This window comes from Salminus brasiliensis, chromosome 7 (genome assembly GCF_030463535.1).
Source record: "Salminus brasiliensis chromosome 7, fSalBra1.hap2, whole genome shotgun sequence".
Taxonomy (NCBI): Eukaryota; Metazoa; Chordata; class Actinopteri; order Characiformes; family Bryconidae; genus Salminus; species Salminus brasiliensis.
In genome coordinates this window covers 5,509,700-5,526,604 of record NC_132884.1, presented here as the reverse complement: position 1 = coordinate 5,526,604, position 16,905 = coordinate 5,509,700, and the positions used below count along the sequence as shown (strand labels likewise).

The following is a 16,905-nucleotide window of genomic DNA, read 5'->3' as shown; positions in this document are numbered from 1 at the left end:
TAGCACTGGACAGGGCCATTATTGTTATTCTATTATTACCAGTACCACCGTTTATTACTATCATTATCACCGCACTGCAGAGCAGAGCAGGCCCATAATGACTATTTTCAGAGCTCTGAATGGAGCTATGGTTGTTTTTATTATTACTATTATTAGTTTTACAACAACACCACCACTGTAAATGGTGTTAAATTGTCCTAGGAGATTTCCTTGACATAGGTAAATAATGAGAGTTCAGTAGTTGGAAATGACAAACCATGAACCTCAAACACAGCTGCTAACCAAAACAGAGCTGGAAAACGGGTCGATTCCAAAACCCCCAAACTGTTACATCACAGTCTTGACTCCTTCTATTTGCATACACCCAGCCCACTAGCGGAAGCCTTTCGAACCTAAACCCAACACCTACTTTGGGAGAATTCGGAAAACAGAGGCTAACAAGATAAAAGCTAGCCACAGACCAACCAGAGAAGCGCTGCTATGGGTATTATTCTGCAGGAGTGGCTAATCGGTAACGCTAGGCTGACTAGCGAAGGGCCTCCAGGAGGGAGCTGGTGATGCGAGTTGGTGCTAGCCTGAAAACTAACCAAGCTGACTGGCTACTATGTCTTCAGGTAGCTAACCAAACACCAAGCCATCGGGACACTGAGGGCAGCAACAATAGGCGTATAGTTATATATATCTAAGGTGCACGTTTCCCATAGTTACGATAGCAAAGACACATCGCCACGCCCTCACTCAAATCTTAAATGCGTTGGACAGCCCTGAACTGTCCATCTGATCTAAATCCAAAACAACCTGAAAACCCTTCAGTCACGTTTAGGTTCATTCTGCCCTTTGGATCCTGACCTCAAACCCAGGCTGAGGCACGCGGCAATCACAGAGAGGTCATTACAGTACAGGACAGTCTGCGTGGCCAGAAGCCTCAGTTCAGCAATACAGCAAAGCAGCGAATTAAAGCCAATGATAAGAGGCACCTTGGACTTTGGACCAAAATAAAGAAACATGGCAAGTCACACTTTATGGACAAAAGTGTTGGGACACATCACTAAATACAATCTAATTCATCCCGCAGTATTGGCTTGAGCACCATCATTCCAGAGAACACAGTTCCACTGCTCCACAGCGCAATGCTGGTGGGGCTTATTATGCCCCTCTTTGTTCCGTAATGTTCCAGGATGTGTGAAGAAGGGGGAAGAACCTTGAACTTGGTCAAATGAAGGTTCTTTAAATCTTTAAAAGGTTCTTGACATTCACACTTTTTTCCCCAAACATAGTTCTTCATGGAATCAACACTGGTTCTTACCACAGAAGATTACATCTATTACAACCGCTTTGGTTCTTCATAGAACCCATAGTGGTTCTTTATGGAACCCACAGTGGTTCTTGCCATAGAAGAACCACATGTTTGCTAGAGACGTGAGAGACCTTTACCTTTAAATTGGTAAGGAACCTTTTTACTTTAAATGAAGGTTCATTCAACACACACACACACACACACACACACACACACACACACACACATGTCTATTACAAACATTTAGATTTTTCATAGAACCCACAGTGGTTCTTGCCGTAAGAGAACCACATTTTTGTTAGAGAGATGTGAGAGAGACCTTTTTTGACGTCAAATAAAGAAACACACTCACACATGTCTATTACAAACATTGTGGTTCTTCATGGAACCAACGCTGTACAAATACATCTGATTTGATTCCATTCTTATAATTGAAGAACCACATTTGTTGTAATAAAGACGTGTGGCAAACCTTTAAATTTGACCTCAAATGAAGGTTCTTCAAGTCGTTCAGCGTTACAAACATGGTTCTTCATGGAACCAACTGTAGTTCTTGCCCCATTTTTTCTATAGAGACCTTTAAATTAATAAAGAACCTTTTACATTTAAATGAAGTCGTTTATCACACTCACACACGTCTATTACAAATGTTTTGATTCTCCATAGAACCAAGGCTGGTTCTTGCCATGGAAATGTGTGAGAGACCTTTAGATAAATAAAGAACCTTTTTACCTCAAAAGAAGGAACACACTGACGCAAGTCTATTACAAACATTCCGGTTCTTCATGGAACCAACGCTGGTTCTGTCGCCGTTGGCTTGCACACTGGGGGTCTTAGATTTTTCATATCTTGCATTATACAAATACATTTGATTTGATTCTTGGTAAAGAACCTTTAACCTCAAATGAAGGTTCTTCAAGTCGTTCAGCGTTACAAACATGGTTCTTCATAGAACCAACGCTGGTTCTTGCCACAGACGAACCACTTTTTTGTAATAAAGACGTGTGACTTTCAGCATCTTAAACATGGTTCTTCATGGAACCAACGCTGGTTCTTGCCATAGAAGAACCACATTTGTTGCAATAGAGACGTGTAATGAAGAGTGAAGACCTTGGCGGTTCTCACATTTCGGTTACAGACGTGGTTCTTCGGGGAACTAATGGCATCTTTCAAAAACCTTCTGTAGCTCCTTTATTTGTAAGAGTTTATTATGAGAGCGAGGAACATCAGAGCTGATCCCGTTCCTCAGAGCTTTCACAGGATGGCTGGAGAGAGGGAGTATGGAGATGAGGTGGCGAGTGAAGGGAATACTAAGTAAAGGAAGAGATGGAGAAGAAGGCAGAAGAGAACCTGGAGAACTTTAAACAACGCAGTGTGTGAGATAAACGTACAACATCTAGTTTTAATGAAGGATCAAAGCGGAGTGCAGCAGCCAGTGTGTCTAGACTGCAGTCTGCTGGAGGAAAGGCTCTTAGGCATATAAAGCACCATCTGTAACTCTGATTAATCTCACTACTCTCTCTCTCTCTCTCTCTCTCTCTCCCCCAGCAGTTACTGCTGTCTTAAACACACACACACACACACACACACACACACACACACACACACACTCACTACTGTCATAACACCACAACCCATTAATCTCCCAGCAGTTACTGATATCAGACAAGGCCCTTACTTAAACACACATATACAGGCATCAGTCTCACTTACAGTCATTTATTTATTTAATTAATTACTTTATTTATGTTTATTTATGTCATAGCGTAAATCTGGCCGTGAATTCCCCGATCAACGGACCAATAGAAATGAAAAGTCCCATTAAAAGTTACGAAGTTGCCATTTCGGAAACACTACACATGCATTCAGCTACTTTAAATAGCACCCATTGCTGACACAGATGTGCAAATGCACACACACACACACACACACACACACACACACACACACACACACACACACACACACAGCCCTGTTGAAAAGTACTGCCAATTGAATAGGACTCTCTAGAGCAGATAAACATGAACCTATTGGCACCACGCTTGAGGCGTGGGCTATAGCAGGATATAAAGCCCCCCAGCATTGAGCTGCGGAGCAGTGGAGGAACTGTGTTCTCTGGAATGATGGTTTCTGCTCCTTCCAGTACTGCTGGGATGAGCTGGGGAGTCCAACATCCTGACGTCGCCAACACTCTTGTTGCTAATTGCAATCAAATCCTTACGGCAATGCTCCTCCGAAAAGTAGAAAGCCTTTCCTGGACAGTAGAGACAGCTACTCCAACAAAGTATAAAGTATAAAGCTGTGCTCTCTGGAATGATGGTTGGTGCCCCATCCAGTACTTAGGGGATGAATTAAGGATGAAGTGGGGTGGTGATCATGCTGGACAACACGCTGGCCTCGCTAATGCTCCTCCAAAACCTAGCCAAAAAAAAAAAAAGCCTACTTTCCCGGACAGTAAAGACAGGATAATGGATAAGCAGGTGTCCCAATACTTTTGTCCATATGATGGGTGTACAAGGTTCTTGTGTGACCGTGTCAACTTGTGGAGGGAATGTTGCTCAAACTGTAGAATTCGGATCAATACAATGCAAGGGGTCTTCATTTGATCTTTTCTTGATGACTCTTGACATTAGGAGTGGGAAACGGGCCTTTAGCATCTTCAATATTGTAAAAGTGATTCAGAAAAGGTGGAGACGCCGGCAATATCCCACGCAGCATGTACAGTATGTACGTCCTGCTCATAAAGTTGTGGTAAAAACCCTGCAGAAATGTGGGATCTACAAAGTGGAACTTTTTTGCATGCCGGTGTGGTGTTATGAATCATTAACGGCACATGCAAACGAGGGAAACGGGGGGTAGTGCCAGATGTCACACAAGTTGTAAAGCGGCCTGTTACATCACAGTAATCTGGTGGTGTGGTTTACGAGTCCTGATGTCTAAGTATTTATGCTTTTGTTGATTTGAAACATTCAGTTGCTCAGAGGTTAAGTACTGATTATATCAACCCTAAATTGTATTTTAAACATTATTAAGACGTTAACGAAGACACACGCACACGCGCCAAAACAAGGCAACTTCTCAACCTTCTCAACTTTCAATGGAAGTAAATGTGTAGTATTCTGGTTTATTCCAGGTCATTTTAGAGCATTTCTATTGGTCTGTTCGTCATGAAATTCTGATACAACGCAAAAGAACAACTGCCAGATGAACACCATTATCGAGCACCACTTCCAGCGTGAGGTCCCATGTGAGAGCCTTTCCATGTTTGTAATAGAGATATGAGTGTGTGAGGATGTGAAAAACCGTCATATTGGTAAATAAACTTTACATGGCGTCTGTGTATGAGTGAAGTCCTGCACTTCAGCAATAAGAGCTGTAATCAGCTTGCTGGTTACGCTGCAAGTGGAGTTGGATCAAAGCCCACCTCGATCCCACCATAAGATCCAAGTACAAGCGCAGTATCCAATACTAGCTAGAAAGCTTGAGCCAGACGCTACAAACGACGCAGACCTTCAGTTTTCAGTATTATTCAGCCTCTTCCCTTTCACAGAGATGAGAGCCGGGTCTCGTGTCACTGGAAAGAACTTGACTGATACAGTATTAGTGTTAAAAAGCCGTGCTGTGGTCTCTAATATCCCTACGGTTAGAGCGCTTCTCGACCAATCAGACTGTGAGGTCGGAAACCAAATGCTGTATAGCTGAAAATAGCAGCTTCAGGATCATGCTAATGCTCCACTGGCCTGTTGTGAGGCGAACGGCGCCTCGATTGTTGCTGCTGCTGCTCTGGGGCTCGACCTGTTATAGCAGTCTCGGTCCACATGCGCCTTCCACTTTCAGTGACTATTCTGTATCTCTCAGCTTGTCCAGAAACTCTTCCTGACGGGGGGCTCGAAGCACACATTCCTCATCCTGACTGTAGGGGGAGCACAAGAGCAAGAACTACCAATTTTCGCATAATGCTGCTTTAATCGGCGTCACAGAATTGTGCGGAAGCTGGCAGGCGTGTGTGCATATATATATATATATATATATATATATATATATATATATATATATATATATATATATATATATATATATATATATATATATATATATGCGCATACACACACATACCAACCTGCCTGTCCGGTTATCCGACAGTAAGCCTGCTCTACACGTGGAGGACGCAAGAACGTTGATACTGATGAGGAGAAATCAGGACAGCGCTAGGCTCGTATCCTGATGTTTGAGAAAGTGTGTGTATGTGTGTGTGTGTGTGTGGTTTAGAAGACTTGTCCGAACAAATGCACTTGAGCTCGCTGAGCTCTGAAGATTTTTCTCTGTCTCTTTTTGCATACACACAGCTCTTGTTCAGCCAGAATGAGAGTGTGTGGGTTTGGACAGTGATGCTAAGCTCCTTCTCCACTCTCCTGCCGCTGTGAGGGTGACGGTTCTGCTCACTGTGCACTGCTTTGTGTTCTGATAAGCAGGGATGATTAGAAATAATGGGCTAATATGAGCTTTAATTGTGCTGGTGGTGAAGGACTGAGGTGGAGAGCGCTGCGGTGAATTCAGTTGAATAGAAACAGTACTCAGCTCTGCTACCTGAAAGCCCAGTCTCAGTAGTGTTTGTAGAAGCAGTGGTAGCGGCTTCTGGTTTTCGGCCAGCGGTTTTGGCCCTCAAGGTTCATGTCGATGCATCAATACTTTGCACGTAAAAAAAAAAAAAACAATTAAAAAAGGGATCCACATCGAACCGAAAAACGTATAGTTTGTTATACATACACCATATGGTCGAAAGTATTGGGACACCTGCACAAAGAAAGGACTCTATCCTGCTTTACATTTTTACATTTTTATGGCATTTAGCAGACGCTCTTATCCAGAGCGACTTACAAGGTGACTGGTATTACAGAGGAGGGTCAGGGTAGTGTTAGGAGTCTTGCCCAGGGACTCTTATTGATGTAGCGCAGCACAGTCACCCAGACTGGGAATCGAACCCCAGCCTCCCACATGGTGTGATAGCTTAGTGGCAGGTAGTTGGAGTAACTGTCTCTACTGTCCAGGGACGAAACAGTTTGGAACACTGTTTTGAGGATTTGATTGCATTCAGTGAAAAGAGGTAAATTAGTGAGGTCAGGATGCTGGATGATCAGCACCCCACCGTATCCCTAAATGCAGCACCATCATTCCAGAGAACACAGTTCCACTGCTCTGCAGCCCAAAGCTGGGGGTTGTCCGCAAACATTTGGACTATTTAAACATCCAAATGGTTCTTTGAGATGCCATGATTCGATATAGAACCACTGCCCCTTACTAAAGAACCCTTGAAGAGCCCCCCCCCCCCCTTTTTTTTTTAAAAGGAGTGCAGACAGAATGTAAAACCACCTGGCTAGTATTGTGAAGGTCCCCCTTATGTTGCCAAAATGACCAAACCATTGAGGCGTGGGCTCCACAAGACCGCTGAAGGTGTCCTGTGGTATCTGAGACCAAGACGTTAGCAGCAGATCCTTCAAGTCCTGCAAGTCGTATAGTAGGGCCTCGATGGACTGCATCAATAAACCTTGGGTGCCAATGCCTCTGTCGCCAGGTCACTGGTAGACCTTCATTGGAGCTCTTTTGATATGACCACTGCATACCGGGAACTCCCCACAATACCTGCCTCCTGTTTTAGAGATGCTCTGACCCAGTCGTATAGCCATCACAGTCGGTTCTGGTCAAAGTGTCTCAGATCTTTACACATCACCTTCAAGAACCGACTGTTCACTGGTTGCCTAATGTGTGGATCCCAGCAGATAATCAGTGTTATTCACTGGACTCTGTCCCTGGTTGTAATGTAATGGCTGGTTGGTGTATATTAAACACCATCTCCAACAACACTCAACTATATTTAAAGAGCTCAGTGCTTTTGTGGAGAAGGAAAAACAGATGCAACCATGTCATTTTAACACATTACACCTGGACCGGGATGCTATGCTAGCCAGAAGGGACAAAATATACACAGGGCTGCCAGATCCACACAGGAAGAGAAATCAATATACCTCCTGGCTCTTTGCTTAGTACTCACTGAAGACATGCAAGGAGGAAGATAAGAGAACCACAGACGCTGTTTAAAAATAGTCTGCCCAGACTGGCAGGCAAGGAGTGCCGAGCTGACTACTAGTGGCTTTAGCATCATCATCAGCAGCATCATCATCATCAACGGCGTCATAATATGGATGTGTAATCCTAGCAAAACCGCCAGACATGCTGGGGGAGTTGAGGCGGCGTACGTATGAATGTGTGGTTGGGTGTGTCTGAGAAAGCACTAAACAAAGCCATACACAGATTACAATAAAATACAGATGTGTTGATGTATAGATACAAAGAGCAAGCCAGGACGCCATGCAGATGACTAGAAGTGAGCAATAGGATGATGATTAACACTAAACAGCTGGATGTTTCACTACATATAGAGCATATTTAGACTTAGTTAGGCTTAATTGGGTAAACATGATGAACAATAAACAATGAATAATAATGATTTTGAAGAAATCTGGCACTATTAGGGCATTTTATCTGCGTGTCAAAACATAGTGCATCACGAAAATGTCTAACTATCGTGATACACGCCTGCTCACTCAAGTTTATCCTGCTTGCGTTGGTCCAGGGAAGAAGGCAGCTTTCTATTAGATTTTAAAGAAATACTGTGAGAATTTGAGAGTTTACAGCAATAGGAAGTTCAGGATGTTGGACGATCACTACCCCACCTCAACCCCAACTTCCTAACCCTCCGAAATATATTGGATGGAGAGAGAACACAGTTCCTCCACTGCTCAGTGCTGGGATCCTTTACACCCCTATAGCCCACATTAGGCATTAGGCAGCATGGTGCCAATAGGCTCAAGTTTATCTGCTCCAGAGAGTCCTATTCTATTGGCAGTACTTCTCTACAGGGCCTAGACAAGCTGTGTGAGTGTGTGCACTTGCACATATGTGGTTGTCAGCAATGGGAATAAGTCATGCATTCATGAGAAGGGGTGTCCACTAACATTTGGACGTATAGTGTAGGTTAGCCGTGTGCCGTTACCGCTAGCGGTAGAACAGATATGGCTGTATTGGCAGTTTTCCTTATTGGACCAGACTGTGTATTGGTTAGTAGTCAGTGACAGGGTGGTGTTTGGTTGTATGCGTGTGCTACTCCTTACTGCCCAGATCAGGAGCTCTTCATTGTAATTTCTACAGAGGCCTAAAACTGCTGCACAGTACTGTACATGTATAAAAGCAGTCTATAAAGTTCCGAGCTCAATTCTGCAACCCTCTAATAATTCTGGCACATTTGTCCTTGAGTGCCCCCGAATGCCGCTGCCCGGACCCTCGAATGCACACACCCACACACACAAGCAAACACTGCCAACACACAAACACATCCACTCAAACAGACTAATGCTGGCAGACTTCGCTGCTTCCTTTCCCAGTAACACCCTCGCCCTCCTTGCTTTCTAGCGCACGATCACACACACACACACACACACACACACACACGATTTCTCAGATCGTCTCAGTGTGCTCTTTGCGAGTGTGAAGAGGCTCCAGGTCGCGGTTCTGGGTGTATGTGGTGTGCTGTGCCGATGAAGAGGAGCTTTAGTGTGAATGACACGCAGTGAAGCTGTGCAGTGAACTAATGGACGGTTCTCAATGGTCGATCCTCTGGAGTAGGGAGGCAACAGTGGTGTGTTTTAATAAAGAACCACAGTAGGAAACTCTGGGCCTCTGGGCTTGCCTGCTCTCAGCAGGAGAATTCAGAATGGAGGGAAACCCCAGCCATGAACCAGCAGACCTCAGTGACCCAGCCTGAGCTGATGAACTTCACTAGTGACCTCCTAACATCACCCTGCCTTCTCAAGACTCCTTAACGAGCCACAAGACTGCCACAAAAATCTAAAAATCTACCCGAACGTCATCAATCAGCTAAGACCATGTATGTGTTGTCTGACGTTTGCTTCGGTTGTTTCTAATACTGTACAGTATGGCATATAGCGAACAACTGCAGGCCATGTTTCTATACCAGTCCGTCATACAGTGTCAGAAATAAGCAAGTCTATTAGCATGATGCTAATTGCAGGGTTATCAGGTTCCACTCCTTATTAACTGCTAAGGGTTTTCCATTTATTTTCATTTCAGCTAGGCTTAGTTCAAGCTAGGCATGGTATGTCGCTAACTCGCTACCAGCTTAGAGCTTAAGACGGAGGCTCCCGACCTTCTTCATGCTGCCTAGACCCACCTGTATCTGCTTATATTCAGTGTAGTGTTCCTAAACAATAATAACGACCTCCATTTGTTCCACATTTGATGTGATCCAATTATCTCCAATATACAGAGTAAATTCCACCGATACAGTTGAGTGATATTTAGACTGATGGGTTGTCTGCTCTATGGCTGGGTTCCCTGTCAGCATCACATGACGGAGTCCCTCATCATTAAGAATGATTGCAATACAGTGAAGCGGTTAAGAAACTGCCTTGGCGTCAGATCGGCTGCTCTGTACTTGATCAACTGGGAAATATCCAGTCACTATGTACCGAACCATGACGTCCGTACTGAATTCATGTGACATTACATAGATATTTGGCGCATTCGTGCAGTGACAGTGAGCACACATGCCCGAAGCAGTGGGCAGCCATCCCTTGGACGCCCAGGGAGCAGAGAGGGTAAAGGGCCTTGCTCAAAGTGGAAGCTTGCTGAGCCTGGGTATCGAACCCACAACCCTGTCATCAATAGCCCGGAGCTCAAACCACTGAGCCACCAGACATGTCTTGGCTAAGGTCTTCTAGTTGTTGAGGTAATGGAGCACGCAGTGCGTGTCTGTATATATGTATGTATATGATACTCCTCTGTCAGATAAACAGGAAAACATCTATCTACTCAAAGCCCACTGCAAGCCGAAGCTGTGTTCTGACACCACTTGACACACTGGCATAACATGAGGGTGCTGTACGGTGCTGCAGGCTGTGTCTTGACGCTGTAGAAAAGTTCTGTAAGCTGCCAAAAATCCCATCATCTGTATAATAAAGTTAAGCTGCCTTCATTCCTGCCTTCTTTCTAACAGAGGCCTTCCAGAGTGAGTGTGTGTGTGTGTGTGTGTTCGTGCGTGTGCGTTTGAGGGCAGGGATTTTCTGAGCTACATTAACCTTGGCATATGTCGGACGGAGCTCTGTGGGCTTAAGTTAAAGAGGATGAAGCCTGCTGTAGACCTTTGGCCTATTTCGGAAGCAGACAAGCGAGAGCCGGGTCTCCAACTGCGACCCTATAGTCAAAATACAGCGCTCTGTTCTGTAAAGTGCGCCGTCACTTCTAATAACTACGTACAACACCGCTAATCGGCAATGAAAGAACGATCATTGTGGCAGCGAGGCCTGCAATTAGCTTTCCTGAGAAAGCAAACATTGTGCCAGGACACGCATGTCTCGAGTTGGGTAATGTGACACTGCTAACACTGCGGTATTTGTCATCATCCTGACATTCTAATACTACGGTTCATGATTCAGAACACCAGGATTTCGCAGCTTTTGGGACTGTTTGATGAGTCTTTGAATAGCTCAGCTGGAGAGTTCCTGTTAAATACAAATTAAAAGGTGTCCTGGAATGGAAGAACTGTATTTACCTTGGAAGAGCCGAATAATGAGAACTCATTGTACATGGAAGTGACAAACCGTGAGCTTCAAACTGTAAACCATTGGGCCAGTTTCAATACTTCAAACATCGCATACACCCAGCCCACTAGCAAAAACCTGGAGGTAGAGATGCACAGATCTGACATTAGGATCGGATATCAGTCCTGATATTAACAAAATTAGCTGGATCGAGTATCAGATAATTAGGCTAATCCATGGAACCAATCCTTTCACTTTAATTTGTTGGTGTGAGACTGCACTAAATGTGCAAATAAATAAATAAATAAAATGGCGATTTCTATATCTGTGTTAATTTGTTATGTTATATTATATACAGTAATGTTTAAGTCAGTCCTGACGCCTCAAGTCTCTCCCACATAGAGAGGTTTCCGTTGCATTAATTCAGCAATGGTATCGAACAGGTATCGAGTATTGATCGATATGCAAAGTTTATGTATCAGAACTGAAAAAGCCAGATCGGTGCATCCCTACCTGGAAGCAAGGCTCAAACGGCCAAAAGATCACGCCAGGCCGACTGAAGGGAAAACAGGAGTATCTGGAGGCATGGCCAACGAAGCAAAAAGGTGTTAGGTGGGTGCAAAGCTAAATAAATAACCCAGCTGACCGGCTACAACCTCTTCATTTAGCTAACCGCACACCTCTCCGACTGGAACCTTAGGAGGACACTGCAGAGAGGACATCAACACTTTACAGTAAATCTTATCTGGTTACAGAGCTAGGCAAGGCAATGCTGGGCTAGGCTATGTGGCTACTGTGTGCCGCCATCACGGTGACATAACCCAGCCAATTGTGCCCCCCCTACACACACACACACACACACACGCTCATAAAAGGTCAAATCAGTGTGTTCAACCCATCGAAACTGGCTCAACACCAGCATTGAAGTGGAAAGAAATAACAGCAGCTAAAAATATATATATATAGAATAATAGCATAATAATAATATTAATATTAACAGCAGCATAGCACCCCCGGGCGGAGAATTTTCTGCCAGTTTACGGTAGGTGCGTGAGGTACTTTGCATTTAAGAATAAAGCTGAACTCCATACGTCTCCCTGCTCCCTAGTGCTCTATGTGAGTCATAAAACGCACGCCTTCTACAGTACTGGACGAGCCGTAGGCTCTTTGTTAGACATATAATGCACTGTTTGAGTACAGAAGCCTCTATCTTCATCACCTATGCAGTGTATTATGTAGGGAGTAGAAAGCCACTTGAGATTAAAGGCCGTTTTCTGGTTAGTCAGACAGTAATCCGATTGCTGTGTGGGACGGGATATGCAAATTCACTCCTTTTGTGGCAATTATCACGGGTGTTTTAGTTGTACTGGGAGGGGTTTTGGATCTTGAATGCACGTTAGAGAGACGGATGCGTTATCACTGCTATAACGTGGCTCAAATGAAGTGCATGAAGTGACCAGGTGTAAACAAGTAAGGGTTGGGGAAACTCCAGTTCTGGAGGGGCAGATTTCTACATAGTTTGGTAGTGTATAAATAGTACATTAACATTAGCAGACCAAGTGTATGTAGTTATAAGCCCAGATTTACATGTTAATTTGCAAAATTTACATTTACGGCTTTTGACTGCCTGATACATAAAACATTGCACAGGTAGGTGAATGTGGCATTAGGAGTCTTCCCCAAGGAGTCTTATTGGTGTACTGTGGTGCAGCTTGCCTGGCAGGGAAATCAAACCCTAGTCAGCCACAGGAAAGACAGTGTTGTTAGCCACTAAGCTACACCAACCACCTACATTATACAAACATTTCATGTGTCAATCAAAAAGGCCCAATATTACATTAGGTTACATGGCTTTTCCTTCTCCTAAACAAGTTCCCAGCTCAGAGATCCGAGTTCCAGTTACGACAGCAAAGGTCCGCGAAGGTATGTCCGTTTCAAGCTTTTACTCTCTCTCATCATCCAATCAACTGCCTGCACATGTCGGTTCATGAGAACTCCGGTGTAATCCTAAGAGTGGCAAGGACAAAGGTCACAGCTGCGTAATACTATTCCTCTTACTTGTGTCATCAGCCTTTAGAGGATCCTCTTGAGCAGCCAACTGTCGGGCAGCTTTAAAAAGCAGCGTTATTGTGCTTAATGTGAGTGAGCAGGTGAGCGGGGACAGGACAGCGCACTGAAAGCAGCAGAGCAGGGGCTTCACAATGCATTATGCAGAGCAGAACACAAGCCAGTACAATACAGAACAGAGGAGCACATCCATGTCCAAAAGTATCCGGACACCCCATATAATTAACAAATGCTGACGGCTTAAGATACATACCCATTATCACTCCAGTATGAAGCTCCATTCAATACCATTGGGACGGATCTAATCTTCCCTGCCCTCACGGATGCTTTCATGGCTGAATACAATCAAATCCGCACAGTATCATTCCAACTTGTTGTTCCCAGAAGAGTGGAGACTGTTAACAAAGATAATGGGCTGCAAAATCCCAAATACTACCCTTCATTTAAGAGGAAATGATGGAGGAGGAGGCCCCTACGAGGCCCACTCCACACGACCATCAACAAGTCTTGGGCACTCATGACCCTGTTGTCCATCCATGACCATCTTCTGCATACCAGAAACAGCCTACAAGACCTGCCTGATGTTTTGGAGATGTTCTGACCCAGTCGTCTAGCCGTCACAGTTTGAGCTTTGTCAAAGTAGCTCAGAGTCTCAGAGCTCAGAGCAAACGCTGTTCACTTGCAGCCTAATATGTAGATCCCACCCTGATTTTGGCTGCCCAAACTAGGGCTGCACACTTTCTCGCAATCTCTGCCTTTGCAATACCGATACTGCCGAAGGCTGCATGCACCAATACGTCTCTATCAAACTGCTATTAGCTGTGAGAATCCTGACCAAACCACTGCTGACCCCCAAGACGTTTCTAAGGCTGAAGATGTTCTCCAGGTCCCCTATCAAGGATACACTCATGTTTTATCACACCGCACGGCACGCTGCCATCCCAGCATAACTCAAGGTGCCCGACGCTCTCTTCTGAACTCAGATTAGCCGATTCCTTGGTATCGCACTCAAACGAATGCCAAAGCTTTTGATCCGAATCTCTGCAACTGTTTTCATATGGAGGCCAAAACGCTGAGCAAGCAGGCTGCAACAGGCAGGCAACTGATATGACTCGCTGTCATTCTCACACACACACACACACACTCTTACACACACAAGCCCCAAAGCGTAATTCCTCATCTGGAATACATGCGTTCACTGCATGTCCCGAAAACGTCTCGTAGATTCAGTCCTTCTGTTCTTATCTAATCCCATCCCTCCCTCCACGAGAAGAGTGAAAGCGTAATTAACCTTGTTCTGGGCACCAGCCCAACTCTACAACTGAACACACACATACACACGTACGGCGTTACACAACCACGAATGCACCATGTTACACACCCTCAAAACAGAGCAAGACATACTGAAACACTAGCAAGAAACACATTTGCGGAGTGTGTGCAATGTTGTTATGATCCTCTGTCAAGGTCAAACCTGCTGAGGAGCAAATAAGGGGAAAATAAGGAAATAATTAAATAGCAGAATTTCATACGGAATAATATACTAGACTAGAACAGCAAAATACAAGCTATAATCTAATCTAGGTTTATTAGAACCCTAAGGAGAACCCAGAAACCCAGCAGAGGAGATCTTGGATACATCAGAGGAACCCCCCTTTCCCAGCACATCCACCCTGAATCCTCTGCACACAGGATGAGCAAAGCTGGCCGTGCTTCACCATCAGCACAGCAGCTCCAGCCAAACACAACTGTTGCGAGAGAGCGGACAGAAGCGTTCCCCCTCGCTTGTAAGCAGGGCCTGCTGGGACACCAACAAGCCAGCCAACGCAACAGGCTTACAGCGTGCTGCTGCTGCTGCTGCTGCTGCTGCAATTTATTGAGTGCAAACGCTGCATCGCACATAATCCGACCCATGCAGCAAAAGCCTTGCACGACTGCAGCTACTGGTTTCACCACCAGCAAACGGTGGGATCACTCCCACTTCCATACCAGGGGGGCTCCAATCCCCACTCAAACACTCCCTAGCATAGCAGCAGCAGCAGCAGCTGGAGGAGGAGGAGGAGGATGATGATGATGATGATGATGAGGAGGAGGAGGAGGAGGAGGATCAAAATTTAATGCAACCATTCCGCAGAAATGATTACAGCAAGAATGACGTGACACAGATTACAGATTACGAGGTCACGTGGGTGCGATCATGGGCTTCGTCCTGGTGGAGGAGAAAGGCGTGCGCGCGCGCGCGTGTGCGTGCGTGCGTGCAGATGGTTAGCTAGCTACCCACCTGAGGAGCAGGAGATGAGGAAAACGGCGATTGCAAGCTTGGTTGCAGACCCCATGCTCAGCCCCAAGCCCAGCTTCCTTCACTGGGGTAAATCCGTCGGGCTGTAAATGTCCCTCCGACCACGCGGGGATGAGTGAAGACGCCGGCACGAGCACGAGCACGAGCAGCACCAGCAGCACGAGCAGCAGGGAGAGAGAGAGAGAGGGACCTTCAGCAGGAGGCTGGAAGAGCAGCTCCTCTCCGGCTCTGGAGACACTCCGGCCAGCCGAGAGCAAACATCTTCAGTCTCAGGGCTTCTGATTTAATGAAAAAGAGCCAGAGAAGCAGCAACAGCATGGAGCCAGCCAATGTTAGACGTAACGTAGCTAGCTATATATGGCCCATATGTTCTTTAATGAGCCTGAAAGTCAAAAAAAGCTCCGAAATGTGGACAATACGCCGAAACCTGGCTGCCTGGCTAGCTATTCCTGTCAGGTCTTGAGTTACGAGTTCATAAATAAGCCTCAGAAAGCTCAGGTTTCGGGGTAAATACTAATATAGCCGAGCTAGCTCGTAGCTATTGTCCAGGACGACCGTTGGTGCTGCCCACCTGACCGAGCGACCGACCGAGCGAGTGTCAGTTAGTCAGGGCGAACAGCTGAGGGCTCAAACTCTCCCTCATTCAGCCTAATCTTCATAGAGTTCCTTAAATCCTCCCACTCGAGGAGGATAGTGATGGTGATGATGGTAATGATGAAGGTGGTGGTGGTGGTAATGGCCACACGGGTAAATCAATATCATCCTGGTGTAAAAGAAGGAACCGCAGAAGTGTCCTCAGGTCTCCTCAAAATACCAAAAATATTTCCCCCGTCAAGCAGACGTTCACCCGTTAATGTTAGCTATAGCTAGCACTAGCTAGTTTCCACAGTGGCTTTAGCCAGCAGGCACCAGCCAGGCAGCCAGACAGGTAGCCAGGCAGGCAGGCAGGCAGGCAGGCTAGCTCTCCACCGAGCCGAGTGAAAGTGCGTTATCAGCCGAAGCCGATCCGACCGGGCTCGTCCCGATCTTCCTCCAGAGGTGCTCGGAAATCTCCACACAAACGGCCCGCTCCGGCTCCGGCTTAGTCTTCCCAGATTATTTCGGCTGCAAATAATAAACGTCGAGAGACTTGACTTGACTTTCCCCTCCTCCTTCTTCTCCTTCTCCTTCTCCTTCTCAAGCCCAGAGCGCTGGCTGGCTCCCTCTCCTCATTCAGGGGAAACTACACTGGATTCAAGATGGCGTTCAGCTCGGGGTTGTTTTTGTTTTTTTCTGCCTCGCGCTCAGCTCCTCCTCGACCTGCCCCTTTTCCCGCCCGTTTTCCACCAGGCCCCGCCCACTGCGCCGGGATTGGCTACTGCTTCACACTGACAACTCGATGATTGATTACTATACAGTCACAGTCACGAAGTACAACATGTACAGGGCACCTCTGCTGGTGCAGGTGGCAACACAAACCCCCCTCTATATTTATTTATATATATATATATATATATATATATATATATATATATATATATTAGTTAGATTTTTTTAATAAATACATTTTTATTACATTTAATTATTACATTATGGATTGTATATATTTTGTTAGATTTTTATATATGTATATATTGTTATATTATAGA

General features: G+C 45.4%; 1 protein-coding gene across 2 annotated transcripts in view; it reads right to left on the bottom strand.

Moving 5' to 3' along the window:
* The window catches only part of LOC140559843 (activin receptor type-2A), a 53,784-nt gene extending 37,296 nt beyond the window's left edge, over nt 1-16,488 (bottom strand). For both annotated transcript variants that reach the window (XM_072683524.1, XM_072683525.1), the window contains exon 1: nt 15,260-16,488. In XM_072683524.1, coding sequence (XP_072539625.1) covers nt 15,260-15,314 — 55 coding nt within the window. In that variant the 5' untranslated portion in view covers nt 15,315-16,488. The remainder of the gene's footprint in view (nt 1-15,259) is intronic.
* Nucleotides 16,489-16,905: the final 417 nt, after the last annotated feature.